The following is a 25074-nucleotide window of genomic DNA, read 5'->3' as shown; positions in this document are numbered from 1 at the left end:
AGAAGTCAAGGGCTCGGGTCCCCTGTGAGGACCCTGGATCCCATCACTTGCCTCCCTGAGCTTCAGTCTTCCTAACTCTGAATACGGGACTGGGTGACCTCTGAAGGCTTCACTTCTGATTCTGTATTAAGACAGAAGATCCAGAACCAAGGCTCAAGTTACTTGTGCAACTGCGGTGAAGAAGGCAGCCGTCGGGCCCCCACTGCTGCATGACACGTGTAAGGTGGTGGGAAGCGGAAATGCCAACATCTCGATCATGGCCGGGAACAAACGAAATACGTCCTTCGGAAAAGAGACCTCTCTTCCCTAGTTCTGAAAACGCAGGCTTACGTTTGTTCACCCTTCAGACATAGGAAATCCATTTGTGTAGCTTGTAAAGGGGACTTGCATTAATTTGGGGGAAATACTATGAAAAGAAAGTGTCCCTTTTTGCCAACACGCCTAACATACAGAGAGACAGAGGACACATGTTCCATGCAGTTGGCTGGAGCCCCAGCCCTGGAGAACTGGGACACAGCCTTCAGATTTCTAATGATCAAGACAGACATGTACAAATGTCGTGTTGGTTCTGTGTAGCAGGATATTCAAAAGGTGGAAAATCAGCATTTCTTTCTGGGAGATAAACTGCTGATGAGCAAACCTTGGGAGATGCCTGGGAGAGCCTGGGAGCCTCCGGAATGGAAACGGATCGAAACTCTACCCCTTTCCCACCAAGACACAAGTTAAACCTGCTTCAGTAGTTCACGGTTTCCCTAAATGATACCCAGAGAGAGGAAAGAGGAAGGAAGCCCTTGAAATAAAAGCATCGTGGGGATAAGGGCATTAGGCTTGGGGGCAGGACCCTGCCTGGAGTTGGGTTCTCTTGAGAGAGGAAGGCCTCCAATCCCTGATTTTCTGGACCCCGGGGTCAGTCCCGGTCCAGTCATCCTGGAGGCCGGCTCGTGCCCCAGGAACGTGGCCCACAGCTGGGGGTGAATCTAGGGACTCTCGGCAGAGCATTGAGGAATGCTGGGAAACTCCCCTGAAGGACCACCGGGTAGAACTGTTACCACAGACACTGGAGTGGACTTGCTGGTGTCCACCGGCTTCCCGGTTGGTATCAATAAGCCCCTTGGGGAGTTCTTAATCACAAGAAACATACTCAAAGTAGACGATATTGGAGCTTGAGCTGTTACAGAGAAGTATTCACAGGAAATGTGTCATTTTGTGGCCCCTGCGTGGCAAGGAGGAATACATACAAGGGGGGGAGGACTGGGATGGTGGCTGCCAGGCTGCCCCCAGCTCGCAGGACAGGAACAGGTGCCTCCGGTCCAGGGGATCTCCAGGGATCCCCATGATGCTCATGCAGCTCGTGCTGGACCCTGGTCTGGCTGCCGGACACCAGCCCCGCTCGCACCAAGTCAACACTCTCAACAAGCCCTCAGGGAGGTTGTGTGTTTGGGCTTCCAGTAACATTTTGGGTCCATTTTAGCCATTCACATTCTAGAAAACATATCATTGAATTTTTTATTTATTTATTTTTTTTATCAGGGAATTTTTAAAAAGTATCAGCAGAGTTCCACATAGCACTGCCGGGCGTTTTTAATCGATTTCCTTCCTATCTGTGGCTGCATCCCTTTCTCATTCCTGAAGATGTGTGTGTGCCCTTTTCTCTCTTTTTCCCGGAATAAACTCACCCAGGGTTTGTCCAAGCTCAAACTATTTCAGAGAACTTTTTTTTATGGTTTACTTTTAACTCTACTGATTTTCCGTTCTTGTGAATTATCAATTTTTGCTCTTAATTTTACTAACCCCGTCTTCTGGATTTTCTCGATGTTGTTTATGTAAGTGTCTCCGTGGATTCCTTGTCACTGCATTTAATTCTTTTTGTTCCATAATGGAAGGTACGGGTTTGCCCCTGAGTACAGTAAATAGCTGTCGTTCACCTCACCCCATAACTCTTAATAGGTGGTATTCTCATTAGAATGATATTCTAAATATTCTGTAATTGCAGCTTAATTCTTTAATGAACTCAATTATTTTTTTTCATGTGTTTTTTTTAAATCAAACGGCTTGTGGCTTTGTTCGTTTGCTTAATTTTTTGTGGTCAGAGAATATAGCCTATAAAACTTCTACTTTTAAAAATGTACAGATGTTTTCCTTATAAATTTATATTAAGTCAATTTTTGTAAATGACCTATGAACATTTGAAAATGATGTGTATTCCCTGCAGGCAGTAAAAATGTCTATTCGGCTTCTTAATCATACTATCCAAATATTCCATGCTATTCTACCAGCATTAGCTTTAAGTGTTCAAACACATATCTGATCCTGTACTTTCCTGTCCATATTAAAGTAATATTTACTGACATTGCCCAAACAATATAAAAAATATATTGTGCTCTAATTTCCTTCCACCTCTACCCCACTCATTTTCACTGAAATACTATGGAATTTTAGATACAAATTATATTTTTAAAGCTCTTGGGTTATGTAACTTTTATTTCAAAAATTATTTTTAACACTTGCGTTGTTTCATATCTCTATTTCTCACGATTGTTTGCGCTGTGGATTATTGCCCTATCAGTTTTCTTCTTCTCTCCCTGTCTTCCTCCCCCTGCCCCCGAATTCTTCACTTTGATTCTTTTCGTGGTGGTGGAGGGGCCTCTTCTGCATTATTCAATATTGTTTTGCTTGAAGAGCTTGTGGTTGACTTGCATTCATCTCGGATTTTCTTTACTTGTGGGGTAAGAAAGTTTCTCTTTAATATTTCCGGGAAGCTTGGAAATGTTGGAGGCGTCCGAGCGGCGCGGGCTGTGGACAGGACTGGACCTCCTCCTCCCAGGGTCTGGGGTGTCACGGAGCAGGCGGGGGGCAGAGCCGCGCAGTGGACAGCACAGACCGGGCCACCGCGGGGAGGACACCAGGGTTTGTTGTCACCAGTGGGGACAAGCGGCGAGGCCTCGGGCCGGGCTGGGACGGGCCGTGAGGGGCAGAAGGAGCAGGGGAGGCTCCCCCCAGCGCAGCGCACGTCGGGGGGCCTGGACTCCACGTTCGCTTTTGCACACGGGAGCCACGAGCAGAGCGGGTGACTGGGGACGTGGTGGCAGCTGACAAACAGAGGGGGCTCCAAAAGCGAGCTGAATCCAGGCGGGCACAGGTCCGCATTTGGGGATATCAGAAGCGAAATGGAGAGAAGGCAGGCCCTGGGGAGACCAGGAGTCATTTAAAGCCCCCCGAAGTGTGCTCTGCCGAAGGGAAAGATGGGGCCCGGAGGAGGACCTTTCTTCCTCCCCGATGACGCCCCCGAGACACGCGTAAGCAGCGGCATCTCACAGGCAAGCGGACTGAGGCTTGTGGGGCAACCTGCAAACTGCTCCGCTCGCCAAAGCACAGCCAGGATCCGAGCCCACGCGCACGAGTCTCCGGACATTTGAGACTCCGCATCTCTCTCGCGGAGCTTGCCCCCGAGCCGCAGCGCCTTGCGTCGGGGGGACAGTGTAGACTTACCCTCTTCTTTTTTGAACCCTTTCCTCCTACCTCGTGGAAACCCAGTGCCCTTCTTGGCACCGTCCAGCGAGCGCCCTGCCTTCCAAAAGTGAAGGTGTTTTTCAAGGTGTTCTCTATTGGAGAGTGATTTTATGAGGAACAGAAGTTCACTAAGGTCACCTCGAAGAACGGATCTTTTCGTGTAAGGACACGAAGCGGCCTTGCCCCGTGCCCCTCGCCTCGCCTCTTGGGGTCTCCGCCGGCGCTCTTGCCCTGGCCTCGGGCTGCTATGGTGCGTGGGGGATCAGCAGGTGTGGACGAGCCGTGCTCCGAAGCACCAGGGTCCCCGCCCCAGTCTGCCCACTAGAGCAACTCGCCAGGTCTCTGGGCAGCGTCTCGTCCCCCCTCTCCCCTGCTCTACGGCCGCCTCGTCCGCCTGCATGGTCAGCGCCCGTTCGCCCTCATTCAGGTTTTCCGTTCCCTTTTAAGGAAACATCTTTTCCTGCCAGTCTGCCAGTGAGTCACTCCTTGTCTGCTGGCCCGACGTCGTGTTCTTGTGTGCCCTTGGTTGGTTTGTTTCCGCTTCTCCAATCCTGGGGAAAGAAAGCAAAAATAGCCTGAGGCCTTTTAGAGATGGGATGTGAGAGTCAGTAGGACGGTGACTTCCTCTTGCCTGGGTAACAAACTGCTGCACACTGAGGTGGTTTAGAATCTCAGGTATGCTCCTACGGTTCTGGAGGTCAGAAGTCCAAAATGAGTCCGAAGCGGGGAGCATCAGTGTGTTGGCAAGGCTGTTCTGTCTGGTGGCTCCTGGAGAGAGCTCACTCTGGCCTCCTGGCCTCCTGGCCTCCAGACACGGTCTCTGCTCCCGTGGTCACATTCCCTCCCCCACCAAGCCTGAGCCTCCCTGTGCCTGGCACTCAACGAGGACAGCTGCGGTTACACGGAGCACTCAGCCAGAAAACCCAGGAGCATTGCCCCATCGCAAGATCCTTGACTTTATCACATCTGCAAAGCTCCTTTTGCTAAGATAACATGCACAGGTTCCTAAGATCCACTGTGGATTTCTTGGGGAGGTGTGTGTCATTATTCAAGCTCCTGCAGCCCGCTCTCTGGCCTCCAAAAATACGTGTCTATCCTATAGGTATTCACCCCATTCAACCCATTATACTGTCAACCCAAAGTCCAAAATCTCATCTGAGTTATCTAAATTAGGTATTGGTGACACTCTGCATAGGATTCATCCTGGAGCAAAATCCCTTTCCACCTGTGGGGACCTGGAAAAGGATGTTATCTGCTCCAAAAATACAGTGGTGGGCCAGGCATAGGATAACAGTTACACACATTCCCCGTTCAAAGGAGAAAACATATTAAAGAAAGGAGTCATTAGCCCCAAGCAATTCCAAAATCCCACCAGGAAAACTCCATTCATTTTCAAGGCCTGGGAATAATCTGTGGCTCAAGGCTTCACCCCCTGTGCCCACATCTCTGCCCCCTGGGCCAACGCTGTTGCCCTGAGAGTCATCCTTCCGTGTTCCTGAAGGGCAGGACACATTTATGGTGACTATTCCCATCAGCCTGTTTTCTGCCTACAGAATTTTGAGAGCCCAGCTCTCTTCCTTCATCCTGTCTTCTCCGTTCCTTGCCGACCACACGGGCACTGTTTCTACCAGTATCACGGTCTCAGAACTTTTGTGTATTGCCCATGTGTGTCACAGGGATGCACTCCACCTGATGAGAGAGTCTCCCAGAGGTCTTTTCTGGATAATCGCATCTCTATTCCTGGCTTCTGCAGAGGTGGATCCATGGATCCATGAGCGACACATCTTATCACTCCAGCACCAGCAGAAGGTTGTGTGGTCCCACCCTTGGCCTTCATGCTTCCCCATTGTCGAGTCTCCTTATGGTAGCATCTTCTTCAGTCTGGGTGGGCTAAGGGTCCTCGAGGGCTCTTTGGCTCCCTGCGTGCATGGTTGGGGCAGGTGCAGTGACCCAAGGGCAGTCTAGGAAGCTGTAGATGGGAGCTGCTAGGGGCGGAGGCTGGGAGCTGTGCGCACTGACTGCTGAAGGGAACCCAGGGAGACCAGCAGCCTCACCATCTATCCTAGAACAACACAGCAGATGGTCCGACGGCCCATAGAGGCACAGCACAGTGATGATGCACTCTCTTGGCAGACAGGTTTTCTTCCCTTTTATCCAAAATGGTGCTGCTCCTTTCCACCTCTTTGCTCTGGAAGGTTCTTTAGAGATTAGAGAGGTTTAAATATTGGAAGAGAACAAGTCCTAACTACAATATTCCATGAACCCCATCCCCTCCGTGCCTCTCTCCAGCCCTGGAAGATGTCACGGTCTTAATCATTTCTGAACACCGACCAGCTGCTAATTGGGCTGACGGAGGAGTGAGGCCACCGAGTGCAGTCCCACAGGACAGTGCGATTGGTGTGAGGTTAGGACACTGGACAGCTTCTCTGTCCTGAGCAAACGCCATCCACTTAACCCATCTGCCATCTGGGGGAGTGATTCTGACAGGTTACCTTTCATGGCTGCACTGCTATTTACAGCACGGGCTGACGATGACACGGGACTGGCTCCGGGCTCTGTTACGTGAGTTCACCATGTCCACACAGCCCGTTGTTCGTCCCCACAGTAACAAGCAGCATGCTTTCTCGGCCACCTCATTGTCTTCTTACTAGCGGTATCTGGAGGGCCACGGCCAAGCACTGGTTCCCATTTCTCGACACTCTCTGTGCGCCCACAAGATGTGGGCCTGGCCTGGCCCCAGAGCGGCCGTGTCCCTCGGTCAGACTAGGACCCAGACTCACACATGGCCACGGACTGACCTGTGTCCCCCACAAATTCATTTGTTGAAGTCCTGACACCCAGTGTGATTGTATTTGGAGAGAGGGCTTTTAGGAGGTCGGATGAGGTCATAAAGGTCAGGGTCTTACTCTGCTAAGATTGGTGACCTTATACAAAGAAGGAGAGCGAGCAATCTCTCCCTCTTTGTGTGCAGGCATGTTGAGGCAAGGTCACGGTGGGAAGGTGACCATGTGCACACCAGGAAGAGAGCCCTCACCCAAATCAAAGCCTGCCAGATCTTAATCCAGGACTTCTAGCCTCCAGAACCATGAGAGGTGGACAGAGATCCTGTTGCAGAAGCCACCCCAGCAGACTGAGACACACATATGCACAGAGAAAAAGAAATCCCTCAGCACAGAAAGCGAGGACCTGAGCATCCCACCCCCAGCCCTGGGGTAGGACACACATTTACACCCAGATCCTGTATTTGTGTACCCTTCTTGCTAGTTTTCCCCTGAAGCCCTGACTGAGATACTTATTTCCAGGCTCTGTATTTGGATTGTGGCACTTGGCAGGACTTTTCTCCATCTGGACCCGCTACAGCTCAGCCCTAGAGCTGCACTCTCGGTGAGTATGCAGGGGCGGCCCAGCAGCCGGTCCCCTTGAGGGTCGTTCACCGCCCAGAATCCCTGACTCTGAGGCTAGGTCACCTCCAGCCTCCCCAGGAAGGGGGCAGATGGAGCCCCTGGCTTGTGCAGGCTCCATGCTGAAGGACAGCTCCGTGATGTCAGGGACCCCTGAGCAGGCCTCCAGGAAGACCCCCCTCCGCTTCCCAGGAACGGCAGCTGAGTTCTGTGTTACAGTCTCTCCTGGGTGTCGTGTCCTGGTTCTGCAACGGAGCCGGATGGCCCTTGTGCTTGCCCGGTAATTAAGGTTAATGAGCGCACTCCATCTGGAGGGCGGAAGGGTGAATCTGGTTTTTTTGAGTCCACATCCCTGGCATTCCTCCCAGCCAGAAGGATCCAGAAAACACTGACAGTCTTCTTCTGGGGCCTGTTCCAACGTTACAGAGCCCAGTCCTGGCCCCAGACCAGACAGGGGTGGTCAAAAGGCAATCCCTCCCAGGTCTGACCTCTACCATCTCTGCAGGGTATCCATAATAACTAAGGCAGACCCTGGGCCCGGGATTTCAGAGTCTGAGTCTGAGAGGCCAGACTGGGTCCTGCCATGACACTCCAGCACGTTCATCCTTCCCCAAGAGCCACCAACAACCATGAGGCTTCAGCACCACAAGGCCCGTGGAAGCTCAGCCAAGCCATTGCTCTGAAACCCAGAGAAAACGCCTTCTCCCTACATCCCAGGCTCTTGGCCTGTGAAATGAACGTGTTTTCAAAGTATGGTTCAAGGAACCCGAGGATTTCCATGGAAACTGCATACCACACTCAGGATGGTGTTACTGCTAGACAGGGTGAGAGGACATGGCTCTGTGGGCTAGCAGTGACAATAGAAGGATATACTTCTGGAAACAAAAGGAAAAAGCAAAGAGGATTCGGTAACAGTTACAAATTCTGCATGAGGGAAATGTGGACACTTATTATAATATGGTTTGCACTTTTCTTACATCTCCCAGTGAAAGCAGGAACAGGTCTCGACCTAGCAGGGAGTAGGGCACTAACCTCCCACCCTAACACGTGCGTGTGTACATACTGATACTTAAAAGTTCTTTATTTTATTTTATTTTAAGATGTATTTATTTATTTTAGAGAGAGAGAGAAAGAGAACACAAGTGGGAGGAGAGAGGGAGACAAACTCTCAAGCAGACTCTGCACTGAGTGTGGACCCCAGCTCAGGGCTCGGTCTCACGACCCTGAGATCACGACCTGAGCCGAAACCGAGAGTTGGATGCTTAACTGACTGCACCACCCAGGTGCCCCTAAAAGTTCTTTTTATTTTATATTGATTATATCATATTTGAAGTATCGTTCAACTTTTCCTCTTAAGAAAATTTCTTAGATCTTGTTTGTGCACATGTGTGTTTGTGTTTCTTTTTAATAGCCTTGGAGTAGTCCATGACAGATATTTATCATGACAGCTTTAACCATTCCAAAATTGACATTCAGTTTGTTCTCAGTTCTTTTTTACTGTTCCAACAATGCTACAGTGAACATCTTTCAAAATCCAGAGCAAAGGAACAGGAGAGTTTCGACCAAACATATATGTCCTCAGCCCCAGGCATGGGCTTCCATGTAATCATTAGTGGCTATTAGCTAATGACCAGTGTTCTTAGGGCTCATGCTCTTGTAGAGATTTAAACATCAGTTGCTGAATAATTCTGAGTAGTTTATCTCACACAGTTTTCATCTATCTCAAGGCATTGAAGAGAAAAACTAGAACTCAAGACATGCCAAGAAGAAACAGCCCAAGGAAACACTCCAGGTTCTCAATTCAGAACCCTGGAGGGTAAGAGGGGCACCTGGGTGACTCAGTTGGTTAAGCGTCTGCTGTCGGCTCAGGTCATGATCCCAGGGTCCTGCAATCAAGCCCCACATTGGGCTCCCTGTTCAGCGGGGAGCCTGCTTCTCCCTCTCCCTCAGCCTCCCACTCCCGTGCTTGTGCCCTGTCTCAAAAAAATAAGTAAAATCTTAAAAAAAAAAAAAAAAAAGAACCCTGGAGTGCAAAACCATAGAGTGTTGTCAAAGCAGAGGTGGTCACTAGCCTGGTTAACAAGAAGTCAACCGCACTTCTGTGAGCTCAGCCCCACGTCGGATTAACTCACCTGCCTAAATTCTAGCTGTTTACCAAAGCGGACAGTGAATCTGCTCTGCCAAAGAATAATGTCACCCAGAGCTGTTCATACCACAACTGTTCATATCAATGCTTGATATCCCAGTGAAATTTGTATCGGATATATCAAGAAATTGAACCAAAAGAAAAAAAAATAATAGAAGCAGACCCACAGATGACCCAGACACTGGAGTTGTCAAAAGTCGTCTTTAAAAATTGTGATTAAGGTGTTCAAGAAAATAGGTAACGAGGTGGAAAATTTCACTGGAGAGCTGGAAATTTTTTTAAAGGATCCAATGGAAATGATACAACTGGAAAGTATGGTTTAATTGGAAATTTGAATAGGTAGATTAACAGCTAATTGGACAGAGCAGAAGAGAAGACTAATGGACTGGAAGCTGCTTCAGAATTAAGTATTCAGACCACAGCACAAAAAGAAAAAAAATACAGAAATAAAGATTAACGGGCAAATCAACATAATGAAAAGGTCTACATGTATTTGGAGATCCAGAAAGGGGAAAGTGAGAGAATGGGACAGACGAATATTTGAAGAGGGGAAGGACCAAAAGTTTCCAAAAATTGATGAGACATGAAGTGAGACTGAAGAAGGAATACACATACAATGTAGAAAATACAGAGAAAACCACACCCAGGCTCATCTGCAGTAAACCAAAGACAAAGTCCTTAAGGCAGTAAAGAAAAAGGCACATTACTTTCAAAGAAGCCAACAGGTAAGGCCTCAGGGAATATTATTCCCACGAGCCCTTCCATCCCCAAAGTCATGCTGGAGAACATGTGAGCTGACAGGAGAACCCCGGTGGCAGGACCAGATGGGCATTGAATGTGTCTAACTGGAAAACTGAGATTAAAACAATAGTTAAATGCGATGTGCTCTCACCACGGGACAATAACAGAACCAACGAAAACGTAAAGACTGGGGGAAAAAAGTGGAAATTAGAATGAGCTCCCTAATTTCTTCGTCTGTAATAGCTGGGAATAAAAAGATATTTAACGTTGACAATTCAAATTACAGAAATGTAAGCACATCTAAAAGAACAAAGAAACCATCAGAGAGCTAATACTAATGACTAAAATCAGGTGGTGGTAGAGAAAGAACCAGGAGTAGGAATCAGAGATAAAGAAAAAATTACAAACAAAATAAAAATCAGATGAACAAATCAAATTAATGTATTTATCTCAACTCTCTGCTCCCAAGGTCAAAGAAGAGACCCAATATCCAAAAGAAAAATAGATAAAAGATATAAACTGACCTTTTTCCTTCACAAAAAGGAAATACAACCAGATCTTAAATTATTTAACCTCATTCACTAAGAGAAATGAAAAATAAAAATACTCCCAAGAGTTACAAAGACACGTGCACTTGTCAGACCTCGAGAATGATGCACTTGAGTTTCATGCATCTCACTGTAGGTTAATTTTTACTTTTCAAAAAGCTATAAGCACGTATTGAATTCTAATTAATGATATGTATGCTAAGGTGCATCAAGTGAAATGTGCTAATACCTGCCTCTTTCTTTTAACTGCATCCAACAGAGAAGGATGGATAGATGAATAAAATGAAATAAAATAAACATAGGAAAATGTTAATAATTGTAGAGTCTGAGTGGTAAATATAAGTATGTTTACTCTGCAATTTTTTCAAATTAAGGAAAAAATATCTCTGGATAACCTTTTCCCCCAAATTGGCAAAAATTGAAAAACTCGGTTAACAGTTTTCAAGGTTGCGGGACAACAGTAGAAGCTTACGTAGGCGCAGACTTCTAGAGAGAATAATTCCAATTGGAATTAAAATGGATATATCCTTAGGGATGGCAGCTGCACCTGTCAGAATATAGTCTACAGATGTACTCAGACACATGCAGAACGACACATATTCCATCGTTGCATGATAAACGAAAGAGGAGAAATCATCTAAGTGTCTAATCAACAAAAGAATGGTAAAACATACTATGATATACCCATGCAATAAAACATAATAATGGCTATGAAGAAGAGAAAGGCAACTTTCTTTGTATCAATGGGCAATACTCTCCAAGATAGATTACATGAAAAAAGTAAGATGGGGAACAGTTTGTATAACAGATTTGCATTTGTGTAAATAACAAATAGATAAACATCTGTGTACGTGCACAGAATATACCTTCAGATCAGAAGGGTGTATGAGGCGCTCGGAATGGTAGTGGTCTCCCCCTAGACAAGCTGGATTACTGTGGGTGGAGGAAGTTTTCACTGTTTTCTCCTTGTGCTTTGTGAATTTTGAACTATGTACAGGTATTATTTGTACAAAACTGTTAAATTTAGTCCTCGGGGTGCCTGGGTGGCTCGGTCGGTTAAGCGTCTGACTTCGGGTCGGGTCATGATCTCAGAGTCCTGGAACTGAGCCCCGTGTTGGTCTCCCAGCTCAGCAGCAGTCTGCTTCTCCCTCTACTTCTGCCCCTCCCCCTGCTCCTGTTCTCTCTGTCTCTCAAATAAATAAAATCTTAAAAAAATTTTAGTCCTCAAAAAAACTAAAAATAGAATAACACTGATCCAGCAATTCTGCTTCTGGATATATATACCCAAAGGAATTGAAGCAGGGTCTCAAAGAGATATTTGCACACTCATATTTGTAGCAGCATTGCCCACCATAGCCAAGGGATGGAGACAAACCAATTAGCCATCCGTGGATGGACAGATAGACCAAACACGGCGCACACATGCACTGGACTACTGCTCAGCCTTAACAGGGAAGGAGCCCCTGACACCTGCTACAGCATGGATGGACCCGGGGACACCAGGCCCAGTGAAGTAAGCCGCACCGGAAGACAGATACTGTAGGATCCCACTCATGTGAGGTCCCGGGAGGAGCCAAGTTCATAGAGACAGAAAGGAGGTGGTGGGGCCAGGGCCCGGCTGTTGAATGGGGCCCGAGTTTCAGTTTTGCAGGATGTAGAGCTCTGGAGATAGACGGTGGGGATGGTTGCACCACAGTGTGAATGTCCTTAGTACGACTGAACTGGACACGTAACAATGGGGACTATGACAAATTTTATCATGCATATTTTACAAAAAAAATTAAGACACGATAGTTTGTAAAAGAAAGAAGGAAGGAATAAAGTGTTTGGGCCCCACAGCTGTGCTGGGGAGGAGCCCCCGCCGGTCCTTCCTGCCGGCCGGATGGCGCCCCCAATGGTGTCTGGGCTGCGTGTCCTGGGAAGTGACCGCCCTCGGTCTGTCCTCTTCTGTTTCAGCGGCCGCCGAGCTCTGAGTGAACGGCTCTCGGCTTCGCGACGTCCAGCCCCGCCCCGCCTCCTGCAGCGGCCCGACCCGGGGTGCCAGCCCCCCAGTGGCCCTTATGTCGTGGTGACCACTCCGACCGCAGGTCCGTGCCCCCCGGGGAGGGGTGGGAAGGGAGACAAGTTCTGAGCGAGGGTACAGCGTGGTCGCCGGTGGTCACAGTATGCCAGGGCTGGCCAGCCCAAAGCTTGCCTCGGTGGCTCCCGAGGGCCGGGGGGGGACCGAGCCCGCCTGGCCTCCCCCCCGCGGACCGAGAGCCACGCGGAGCGCCCGGTGCGTCCCTCCCTGCCCGTGCCTCAGTCGCCCCACCGATAGGACGGGCACATGGCTACCCGGGGAGCGGGCCTCCGGGGCTGCGTGAGGAGGAAGTGACAGACCCGATGCGAAGGTATGTGGGGAGTGTGGGAAGATTCGGGGGTGATGGTGAGGACTGGCACGTGCGGGGTGGGGGCAGAAGCGCCCCTCGGCCCAGCGGCTCCCGCTGCACGCAGAGCGCTTCCTCCCCTGCCCAGGGGCCGGGGGCCACGCGGACCCCGCTGCCGCCTCCCCGTCCCCGCGCGGACCCCGCTGCCGCCTCCCCGTCCCCACGCGGACCCCGCTGCCGCCTCGCCACCCCCGCGCGGACCCCGCTGCCGCCTCGCCACCCCCGCGTGGCCTGGCGCCTCGTGTTGTCACCGCCCTCGGCAGGGAGGTGCAGGCGGGACCCACGGAGTCACTACACGGTCTTATGCCCGGGGCTGCGGGCCAAGGCCTCGCCAGGCGGGGATGGGGGTCCCCGCGACTGCCCAAACCCGTCTTCCCGTCACACCTGTGCTTTCCAAACCCTGTGGCGGGGGCTCAGCAGATGTCCCTGGGGAAGCCCACGAGGCCCCCCGCAGTGGGGAGGGGATGGGGACCCTCCCCTCCCCCCACCCCAGCCACGGACAGCAGGGCTTCTGCAGCCGTTCATACGGGCCGTTCCAAATACGGCTTCTGCTGTCTTCGCGAATATATTCCTTACCTAATTTTGTTAGCGCTCTCCCGTCACCCTGTCAGTGGCCTGGCAGAGTTGAAAGCATCCTGAAAACGTCCTTCCCAAGGGTCTGGGGCAGTGGAGGCAAGTGTGGGAGCTCCACCCCCAAGAGACCTCCACCTGCACCCAGCCCCGCCCCCGCTGGCCTGCCTCCCTCCCCTCGCCCCCCTGCCCCGGAGGCATTGGCTGGGGGTCCCCTTCGAGGTTCAGGGCTGGGCCCCTCAGGGGGTGCTGGGCCACATGCTGAACCCCAGGGGCCTGTGTCCCCACCCCAGGCGGGGTGTGGCCCTGCCTCCCCACTGCCCTGGCTCTCTGCAGGGGTGGAAAATGGTACCAGTCAAGCCCAAGCTGGAGGAGCCCGCTGCCACAGCCCCGACATGGAGGACCCCACGCCTGAGCCCGTCTACGTGGATGTGGACAAAGGGCTGACCCTGGCCTGCTTCGTCTTCCTCTGCCTCTTCCTCGTGGTGATGATCATTCGCTGCGCCAAGGTCATCATGGACCCTTACAGCGCCATCCCCACGTCCACCTGGGAGGAGCAGCACCTGGACGACTGAGCTGCGGGCGCGGGGGGACCTCCACGTCCCCTGGCCACTGGCCCACCCCCCCGCCCGCGGCGCCGGGAATGGATTTGGCCGCAGATGGGGGGGGTTCACCGGAGCCGCACCTGCTCCCCCTCGAGCACCACAGTGAGGTGCGTGGGGGCTCCACGGTGCGCCAGCCTGGAGATGAGAGCACCGGGCTGGGGAGTCACCGTGGGACAATGGGGGATCCCCTTCCCTGGCTCCTGGGCACCTTCTGGGGTTGGGTCCAGGGCAGGCCCCCACTGTCACACAGCAGAGGACCCTGTCCGCCCTTGAAATGCAAAGCAGCACACACAGGAGCCCCCGCCGCCCCGGCACAGACGAGCCCCCGCCCCGGCACAGACGTGACCCCGCTGCTCCCAGCACAGACGAGCCCCCGCCGCCCCGGCACAGACGTGTCCCCACCGCTCCCAGCACAGACGTGTCCCCACCCCGGCCGGCCACTGGGCAGCAGTGGGGCGAGGGCGAGGGCGAAGGCGGAAGCAAGGGGCCTCACCCAACCTTCACGCAGGGCACAGGCCTGCTTCCCAGCAGTATTTTTTTTAAACTAAAACATAGAGGGGTCTATTTTTCCCGTCATAAATGAAATGGGCGTTTTGGGAATTTGGGAACATACAGAAAAATAGAAGGAAGGGGGGAAAATGACACTTAGAATCCCACTTCCCCAAAGCTGTCATTTTGATATATTTCTCCCCGGCTTTTTTTTTTTTTTACACACCTCTTTTAAATGGTCACGTGCATACCGTAGGGACGATGTTGCCCCGCCTCACAGTAGAGCATGGACCCTTCCTGTCCCATCACAGCCCGCCGCGTTAGCGGCCGCAGAGTGCTCCAGCAGGGCGGGAGGTCTGGGCTCCAGCGCGGGCTTCAGCAGCACGGTTCAGTCTGTTTGCTGACGTCCCTGCACACGACCTTACCCCGTGCTGTCGGCTCTGGGCGCGCACACTCTGCAGGGGGAGCACTGGCCCGGGAGCCCTGGGTCTCGTCCTCAGTCACCCAGCGACTGTGTGGCCGTGAGCAAGTCCCGCCACCTCTGCGTGCCTCAGTCCCCTCATGTCACAACGGGGAGGAAAAGCCTTGCTCTCTTTGTTTGGTGTGAGGCTCCCGCGGCTGAAAGGACAAGAGGGGGCTAGTGGGGGGCAAGGAACAGGTTGCTGATAGGGACTGTTCTTGGGGCCCCCCTCCTCCCCCATCACCTCCATCTATGACCTTGCAGCAAGAACACGGGGCCCACAGCGCTGGTCCCAAGTCCCAAATCCTCTACTTCCTGCTGTTTCACCCCAATAACTCCTCGGCCTCCCTGAGCCCCAGTTCCCTCCTCTGCGGCATGAGGGATCCACATCTACCTCACAAGGTTGTTGTGAGGATGGAATGAAGGAACATGGGCCGACATCAGTGTCCTTCCTTGACTCCACCCCTCAGGAGAAGCCAGGGGTCTGAGCCAGAAGGGGCAGGTTCTGGGATCCCCCCTCCCAGCAGAGCCTGGAACCCTGGACTTGCCTCAACCTCCCAGGGCCACTTCCTGGGCCAAATCTCCCAGCCAGGACCCCTGGTCGGAGGGATCCTCACAGCAACCTCTCCCGGCACCTGTCCTCAAGGGGTATGGTGTCTATTCATTTACGTCATCGTCATTGTCATCTGTTGAACCACACACAGTATGAAGTTACACTAGAAGCCCCTCCCTCCGAGGCATGGCCTGCCATCCCCATCAGGAGAGACCCGTACCTGTGAAGAAGGGCAACGCTCCCTTCCCGTCACCTGCATCCCAGCCCTGGGTCCCACTCCAACCCAGGCACCTGGGCAGTGGGTTTCCAAAGCACTGTCACCACTAGGTGACCCCTACAAGTGAACTAGGCCACAGCTGTTTAGGCACATTCCAGGGCCTGTCCAGCTGTCTGCCCCCCACACACACATGCACACACACTACATGGGATGCACAAAGGGGCAGCTAGCAAGGGCAGTGAACCGAGATGCACCGGAGACTCTGGGTGAAGGAAGGACCTTGTGCATCGCCTCAGGCCCAGCAGCAGCCTCCGCTCTGCAGCCTACCTCCAAGACACCCAGCACTTCCGTGCAAACCCATCCGCGTGGATTTACGATGGAAATCAGAACCAGCTCCCAATCAGTTAGTAACAGATCCCAAGAACTGGAGGAGGTCCGGAAGACCTCACCAGGAGATACTCTGGAATTCTCAGGAATGAAAGACAGGTGCCCTAGGGTCACATCTGCAATGGTGAGGAGCTTGCTGGAAATCAGGATCCCGGGCCCGGTCCAGACCTCCAGGGTCCACGTCTCTGGGGATGGCGCCCAGGAATCTGCTGGTGAGAGTCACCAAGCAGCCGGTGAGTGCACTGAAGTTTGAGAAGCATGGCCCTGGGGATCCCATGCTCCCACTTCATTCTTTTCCATACTTACATCTGCTGATGTTTCCCACCCTATCTCTGGACCGGTGTTTTTTTTTTTTTTTTTTTTTTTTTTTTGGTGGCAAGGGGAAATAACATTTCAGAAAAGATGAAAAATAAAAATATCACACCCCATCCAAGCCTCCAGCAAAATAGTGATTTTCATTGTGTACCCATATGCTCTCTTCTAATCCTTGTCCAAATGCAAGATACGTTCTTTCATAAATGTCATCACTTACATAACTGAAAATCATACTCCCTCTTAACATCACCTCACGAGCATGTTTCTGCCACAGCCTTCCTATTTATCATTTGAGTGGCCACGGGACGTGCCATCTAGCATGTACACGGTTATCTGGACTCCTATTATAAAGTACTCGGTTGCTTTCATTTTCCCGATTGTACATGCACCACGAGACAAAAGAAAGATAAGACAGATGTGATGGACCCTGGGAGCTGGCTCAGGGGAATAAATACTTAAACCCCAGCCCCTCTACCTGAGACGCACGTAGCATTTGATCGTATGAAAGGGAATCCGGAGCTTCTGTTGTTGCACTGTGCTGCTCAGGATGAGGAGGTGGGCTTCTGTGATCAGAGCCTCTTGGCCAGCTCCTGGCTAGTCGAGATGTGGTTTGGGGTGTGGATGGAGAGAGAAACTGTCCAGCAAAAGAAACGAACAGAATTTTTGAAGACTGGAAGCTGGCGGGGAGGAAGTGAAAGCATTCAGCGAGAGAGAGAGAGGTCTGTGAAGCTGGCCACAGTCCAAGGCTTAAGGGAAAAGACGACCAGAAAGTCCCCACTGCGGAGAAAGGGCGGAGGCTTTTCCAGATCGTGGTGTCCAGTGGCCACTTCGGGCTGTCGTCTGCCCTGTGCTCTGCTCAGCTCCCCCAGGTCCCTCCAGACCCTCAGTAGAGTCTGCTCCCCAGTCCATTCTGTGGCAGTGGTATTTGGGGACAATAAAAGCATCTGGACGGCGGGCCATGGGAGGGAATGCAATCCGGAAAGGGACAGGTGGGACACACACAGGCAGAAGTGGGCCGTCAGACGATGGCCCCCGAGAGGCCGGTGGGAGAAACAGGACACGCGCTCCCCAGCCTGGAGCATCAATTCCCAACATCTCTGTTTTATTTTTTCCAACTAGTCGCTCAAATGTCTACCGAGGTTTTATAGAATTGGAAGGCCCAGGTCTCCCTTGCCCATAACCCTGTCCCCGAGCTCCAGAGGCCGGCCCCATCTACAAGGAGCTGGCCGCGCTTCCAAACACCAGCTGGAGAGAATCGCCATGCCCGCTGTGTCCACTGGTGTGGTTCCGTGTCCCGCTGCCTCCCCGCTGAAGACCGGCCCTGCCACCCACGGTGGTCAACAAGCTGCACAGTCCGCTCGGAGAGAACAGGGGCCCTAGGATAGCGCTGCTCCAACTACGGTCTCAGGATGGGTAACATTGGCGTCACTGGGGGGTATGGGATGGGGAGCAACGAGGGGCTCCCCAGTAAACCTCTGGGTTCCAGAACCAGTCCTCCTTGCTCCCCGCCCCCACTGTGTAGCGGCACCCCCACTTCCCAATGGCTGTTGGGATAGATCCCTTGGACAGTGCAGTGATCCCCTTCTCTGCCCCCGGGTCAATAAGAGGAGACCCACTGGCCACACTATGAGCCCCCACCGCTGCACTTCCTTCGGTGGAAGGTCATGTTGCTGAGATGCATGGAGATGAATGAACCCTACAAATGCTGGGGAGGCCGGGGCAGCAAGTCCATATCCAGAATCTGAAGCTCTTCCCACCACCCTCCATGATCGAACGGGTCCCGTGTAATCAACCCACCCCCAAGTGGCTGGCCTGTTCCCACAGCCCATCCTGGGGAATGGTGTCCTACCAGGGGCTGAACATTGGCCTCACTCATCGGCAGGTTGCATGTCTAGAAATGATGGACACAGATGAGGCTTAGTGAGGGAGAGCCCGCACTGTTGGACCCATATACGGCCTCCATGTCTTCCACTGTGGCCACTGTGTTCCTGGTGCCACTGAGCAAGCCCCAGAGTGGATAAGGGAGGGGCCGACATCCCCACCTGATTATCGAGAGCCTTCTCCGCGTGCATGTCTTCTGATGGGCATTTCGTTGGCACATGAATATCTTCACATTCAAGACCTTTCAAAGATGTCCTTCCATATACATCTCCCCAAGACGGCCCTGAATCCTCTCTTCCTAAACCTTCTCCAGTTGGGCCAGCACTCTGATTCGCCTGCTGGGGCTGGTTAGAAGCTCCACACGGTATCCCTGTCTGCCACAGACACTCCCTGTGCCATTGGGTCTCCTGTCCACTGGCCCCTTCCAGTCCGTGGGACCCCATTATTACCGCTGACATCTGGGAACCTCATCTCTGACCACTGTCTCCGAACTGAAGGAGAGTTCTTCAAGAATGTTGGGGACCCCCACCCTTACTAATGCATTCTTAATGCCTTTGTGATGGAATTGGCCTCAGGGCCCTCCAGGGAGGTTGGTTTTGGGGTGACTGAACCAGTCAGTTGCACAGAATGGACTCACTCCAACAGTCCCATCTCCCTGAGCCCTCAGACTCCTTCCTCTGCAGTATTCCAGGGAAATTCCAGCCATCATTCCAGACATTCCTTTGTGTACTCAGAAGATTCATTGAAGAGGGCTTAATTCAGGGACCATTTTCAGAAGCACAGACAGGTTTAAGAGAACCAGCAAGGGCGGGTGAATAACCCAGGATCGATGACGATGGGAAGCCGTTGCCACTCCTTGCTTGGGGGGTGGGGGCCATGCTGCCCACAGGAGCTGTGAGCCACAGTACAGGGACCCAGCGGGACACTGCCACCCCAAAACGGTGGCCCAGAAGGGAAGGAGTGAGGAGAACAAATACTCCTGGCTTTTCTCCTCCTGCCTTCCACTCTCTGCCTGAGCCTCCGCTGCCCAATCTCAACCAGAAGCCGGAGGCCGTGAGCCTGAGTGTCATTCACAGAGGCCAGCCTCCCAGGAGGCAGCCGGGCAGGGAAGGATGGAGAACAGTGCAGGGCGACAAACGGAGCATCACCTGCTCTGGGCCCTGGGTGTTCTTCCCTGACAACAGAGCTGAGGCGTGGCCCAGCTAGTGCACCAAAACCGATTTTCTAACTTGAATATTTGGGAAAGAGGACTGGAGTAGCCGTCCTCGATGCCCTTTGGGCTTCTTAGGCAGTTTGGTCCTCTCTCTCTCTCTCCAGCTGGCTGCACCAAAGTCAGGGGGACCCTGGCTAAGTCCTGCTGTATTCCTTTCTCCAAGAGAAAGAGCGTCTTCTTGCCTGACACACATAGTCAAGACGGACCACGGAACTGGGAACCCTTCAGCCTGACCACACAGGGAAGTGGCTCGTTGATACACCCCCCCCAAATAATCCTACTCCATATGATAAGCCACTCCCAGGGCACATCAGTTAGCCCATGAAGTGGGGAGACGTCGGGCTTCACCCTGTAGGTCGAAAGGGGGCTCGGAACCGTGGCCAGAGGCTAAGGGACCGGACGCCCAGGAGGCTGGAGCCTGGGCTCCATGAGCAGCGCTGTAAGGGACATCCTGTGAGCAGATCAAGAGCGCCCTGATTTGGGAGGCGAGCTTGGTGTTGAGCCGTGAAGCAGGGCACTTGGCGAGGACAACGCCGCCCACATTCATGAGCAGCTCCCATGTGACAGGGTTTGCACACAAACCGTGGCTCAAAGGCAAAGTTCCAGCCACCGTACCAGAATCTGCCTGCTGGAGAGAAGCGTCGCCCTCGAGGCTCGAAGTTCTGGAGTCCGTCTCAGGAACGCCACTCTCAGATGGCGAAGGGAACAAGCCTCTTCGTAGCACAAAAAACGTCAGAGACAACGTGGGGGTCCAGAGAGGGGGGCACGGCAGAGGTCCTGCCCTTGATCCTGGGTAGGGGCGTCCTTGCCCGGGACTCATGCTTCGGGGGGCCCAGCACGTGACAGACACGCACACATTCACGTAAGGGTCACAGGGGCCCCTCTGTCCCTTGACGGTCTGCCTGGTGTAGCGACCTGCGCCCCAGGTGCCCCTCCCATGAGTGACACTGGCCGGGCCCCAGGCGTAGCCTCTCCCCACCCCGTCCCGCACCGCATCCAAATAAGCGCGGGTCTGCGGTGGGTCACGGCCACCGCGGGAGATGGGTCACGGCCACCGCGGGAGGTGGGCCTGTCCCCTGCCGCAGGGAGCCAGGGCAGCGGAAAAGAGAAAGTGAGTAAAGGAAAGATGGTGGGTCAGCTGGTTCGATACCCCAGCACGATGCAACGGACTCAGGCCCACACCAGAGGCATTTTGCAGCCGCACCGAACATCCGTTTTCTTGCTCTTTGTCCAGTTTGTGCTTCTGGAGACAAGATTAGCCTCGTAGTCACAACCGCCACACGTGGCAATTAGGGCACATTTTGCAGTATTAACGGGTTCATATTAATTTACAGATACGTTAGGTCTCATCATGACACACAAAGAGTGATACTAATTATTTACTGTGGCGACTGGACGGACACTGAACGCTAGGATTGCAAATCGTTTTATGTTTATGAAAAGTGTGTAAAAGGATTTAATTAAATTTTTAAAAAATAAATTTAAACATTTCAGCTTGATTTAGATAACTTTGATATGCAATGTTAATATTCTTCAATTATAATTTGTATCTTGCCTTTAATTTTAATGGAGATTTTGAATATTACCAAAGAAAAATAACTGAAAAACGCATATAAAATAAATTTAATTTTGCAATTTTTAACAGTAGAGTTTTGTGAGACTATTTACATTTTGTACATTTTGAGTATAATTCACTTTAGTTTCTAATCATTTAGCCTCTCAATAAAACCCGTTATGTCAAAAGCTTATGACAAAATAATTAGTGATTCTAATGAAATTAAGGCAAGAATAAATTTTAAATTTTAAAATTTTATTTAAAAATATTTATAGAACCCATGAATTTGTATGTCAAACGCGCATCCCAAACTGCCCCCGCCCAGCACTGCTCACATGCAATGATTGAACTGTTATGTTTGATATGAGAACAGACTGATGGTCAGAGGGGCGGCGAGGGGGAGGAGGGTGCCCCAGAGGCAGGGGATCAAGAGGACACTCGTCGTGAGGGGCACGGGTGATGTATGCTGAATCTCTATACTCTACACCTGAAACTAATAGAACCCTGTATGTTAATTATACTTCAATTAAAAAAAGAAAAATAAGCAAATTGCTATGCTTGATGTCTTGCCAATTTTCAATCATACAGAAACCATAGATGGTTTTGCAACTATTTTTGTGTTGTCATTACGAAAACATACCTCGAGGCCGGAAGAACAGGATGGCTTTAAGTGTGTAGCTTGACTTACACCTCTTAAATATGGAGGCAGAAGCGGGTCTCCAGGTGTCTCCTGGCTTACGGGCGGGCCTAGGAAGGCGACATCAGCCTGTCGCCAGTGATCTCCCGGATACTCACTCATTAACCAAATATATGCCGAGCGCCTACTTTGTGGGTAGCCACTGTGCCAGGTCGTGGAGGACCTTCCTCGAGCTGCAGCTAACTCTGCCCTCGGGAGCTTAGCCTCTGGAGAAGGCAGACTCCAGCTTTTGGGTGTGTTGTTGGCACAGTCCCTGAATAATCCTGGCCCCAGTCTTAGTCTCTGAGACCATGAAAAACCAAACCAAACAAACCAAACAGCAGAATCTGCAAGAAGCACCCACTCCCTGCCATCTCCCGTAGATTAGTGGCTCCTCTGGGTCCTTCCCGCCTCTCCCCCAGGTCCGGGGTCCTGCCGAGGGGGCAGGAAAGGGGCAGATATAGGAGACAGACTCATGCTTTGGAAGGCAACCCTGTCAGTTTTCCTGAGGGCGTTAAAAACATATGCTTCCAAACTAAAGAAAGAAAAAAATACATAGCCACTTTTGAGATCCATTTTGCGTCAGGAATCTTTGAGATAAAATCAATACGTAGGTACTTAAAATCCTAAAGCTCCCTTGTCCCCCAGAATCCGGTCCTGGCCTGAGGCTAGCCTCATCCTCAGACTAGCCACCAAATCTGCAAACTCCGTCCATGGTTTCAAAAAGCCTCTAGTTCATGACAGACCATTGTCAAAGAAAGAAAATTAGGCCACGAATGCCATTTTTGTGTATTTCTTGTCCTTTCAATAAGCTCGGCTCCCGAAGCATAGACCACTCATTCACTGGTCATCTGGGGCCGCCCCGGGCATTCCTGGAGCCTGGGGAACAGGGGGGCTGCAGGCCGAGGAGGCGTCCGGGCTGGGGGAGCCCAGGAAGGACCCAGGCTGAGACCTCCTGCTCTGGCTGGTGGATGCGTCCGGGGCTCGGATGACGGCCAGCATCGCCTGCCCTGTGTGCTGGGCTCCGCAGCCCCGTCCAGCAGATTTCCCCGCACCGCCCGCCCCAGGAAGCACAGTAAGTGCGTGGCCAGGGGATAAATGCGTGGTCCCCACAGCTGACACCAGCACTCCCCGGCTCCAGCGGGGCCAAGTGCGTGAATACTGATTTTAAATGACCTTTGTCTGTGAGCCGCAGGCCTCCGGGAATGCTCGGCCGCGACAGCCGGTGTTCAGCCTCAGCGACGTCAGGCCTCCACGGCAAAGAAGGATGAAGAGCCCATGCCAGCTGATCCAGGAGACAGGACTAAAGGAACAACCTCGAACACAGGGTGGAGAACAGGATGCCGGTGCAGCCCACAGAACAGAGGCGACCCTGGGAACACAAGCCCCCGGGAATGCAGAGGAATCCGCAGGAAGGGTCTGGCCTTCCAAATTCAGAAAGCGTTTGGATCAATCTTAACTAGACGGTGGGGGTCTGGGAGTCCCCCCCTCGGACCCCCACCCCCCGCCATCTGAGCTATACAGGATTTTCATTGAAATCAGCAAGGATTGGAGACCACGGCCCAGGGCTCGGCTCCATGAAAGAGTCAGCTGCGTGAAAGCAGGTCCACCTCCGAGCGTGAGGCCTCCCAGCCTGCGGGCTAGAGAGACCACCAGCGGCCCCCCAGTATCCATTCCCCTCCTCTTCTTTAGCCACTGAGCTCTGGTTTTAACTGAAGAAACCATGCATTCAGCTAAAGACTGCATCCCCAGACTCCCTTGCAATGAGGTGTGGTCTTGTGACTAAGTTCTTGCCGACGAAATCGGATGAAAAGTGTGATGTGGAACTCCCAGGGAGGCTGCTTAAAGTGACATAACTCAGCTGGAAGGATATGCTTCTATCCTCCCCCTCCCCCCGACACCTCTTGATTTCTTTTTTCTGCAGGCCTGGAACTTGGGCATAGTGGCTGGAGCTCCAGCAGCCTTTGGTACCATGAGGCGGCCTTGAGGATGAAAACCACGCACTGAGGATGAGCGCTGTGGGCTCTCCATGACACTGTGACATCACCTTACAAACTCTAGACTTCCCGGCCCTGGAATGCTTTCATGGGAGAAATATTAGCCTCCTTGATGTCCCAACCTTGGGGCTTTTTTTGCCCTGACTACTCCTTCTGCCTGGAGCATTCTCTCTGTAGATACACATCCAGCTGGCTGCCTCCCTCCTGCTGCCTGGCAGGAAACCACTAAGAATCTAAGACCTAAGCCTTCCCTGACCACCCTGCTTATAATAACACCCACGTCCCCCAGTGCTCCGGAGACCTCATCGCTACCTTACACGCAGTCTGTCTTTTCCTTGTCCCTTTGCTTGTTTAGTCTGTCTGCCTCCCACTGGCAAGTGAGCACCACAAGGGCCGAGGCTGGGCTATTCTGTGCTCTGCAGCATCTCTTGTGCTCAGAACAGTGCTGGACACAGGGCACTCGACAAAGATTTCAGGAATGAATGGATGGCATGACCTGACGGGACAGGCTCTGCATGCTCGGTCCTGCTCCCAGGCTCTGCTGTGGTCCACCAGCTCAAGAGAAGTCACCGGGGGACCAGGAACCAGGCTGGGGCTGGGGCTGCCCGTCTGCCGTGGGTAGGGCTCACTCTCCTGATTCTCATGGGCTTCCAAGGGAAGCAAAGCGAGCCCCCTCGGCCCCCTTTCTGACCTCTCACAGTTCAGGTGTGTGTGCCCACAACCTGGGGGCTCCGCCCGAGACTTACAATGTGCCGAGACAGCCACAGTGCCCGTGTACCAAGTCTGCACCTCATGCACCCCCACGAGTCAGCCCCCAAGGATGTGTGGGGTGCCGGGATGACTTTATGTGTCAACTTGGCTGGGCTACGATACCCCCATGTCTGGTCCAACATTAGTCTAGATGCTGCTGTGGAGGCATTTTTCAGATGAGATTAACATTTGAGTGAGTGGACTTTGAGTAAAGCAGATTACCTTCCCAAAATGTGGGTGGGCCTCATCTAATCAGTTGAAGGCCTTACGAGAAAAAGGCCTGATCTCCCCGGAGGAGGAGGGAATTCCGCAGCACACCACCTTCAGACTCAAACTGCAACTCTTCCCTGGGTCTCCAGCCTACCGGCCCACCCTGCAAATTTTGGATTTGCCAGCCTCCACAATCACATGAGCCAATTCCTTAAAATAAATCTCTCTCTATACACACATATCTTCTCGTTTCTGTTTCTCTGAGGACCCTAACTGGTGTAGGTGCTGCACTCTTCCCACACTCCAGGGACGCTGGGAGGGCCGGGATGTGTGATGGGAAGGACGTGTGGTGAGCATCACTCATAAGAACAAGGAAACAAACGAGTGTCTCTCAAGGACCCTCTGGATCAAATCAAGAACACGA

At 52.2% G+C, this 25074-nt stretch overlaps 1 protein-coding gene across 1 annotated transcript; it reads left to right on the top strand.

Annotated features, from left to right (window-relative positions):
- The first annotated feature begins 6817 nt into the window (after positions 1-6817).
- CTXND1 (cortexin domain containing 1) lies at positions 6818-14653 on the top strand. Its single transcript, XM_036079152.2, has 3 exons — positions 6818-6894; positions 12303-12433; positions 13679-14653. The coding sequence occupies exon 3, from the start codon at positions 13738-13740 to the stop codon at positions 13915-13917; it is 180 nt and encodes a 59-aa protein (XP_035935045.1). The 5' UTR covers positions 6818-6894; positions 12303-12433; positions 13679-13737; the 3' UTR covers positions 13918-14653.
- Positions 14654-25074: the final 10421 nt, after the last annotated feature.

Source organism: Halichoerus grypus, chromosome 8, assembly GCF_964656455.1.
Source record: "Halichoerus grypus chromosome 8, mHalGry1.hap1.1, whole genome shotgun sequence".
Classification (NCBI taxonomy): Eukaryota; Metazoa; Chordata; class Mammalia; order Carnivora; family Phocidae; genus Halichoerus; species Halichoerus grypus.
This window is presented reverse-complemented; position numbering and strand designations above follow the sequence as displayed.

Excerpts from the sequence above, each read along its gene's own strand:
- CTXND1 (XM_036079152.2), top strand. The coding sequence starts at position 13,738 with ATGGAGGACCCCACGCCTGAGCCCGTCTACGTGGATGTGGACAAAGGG.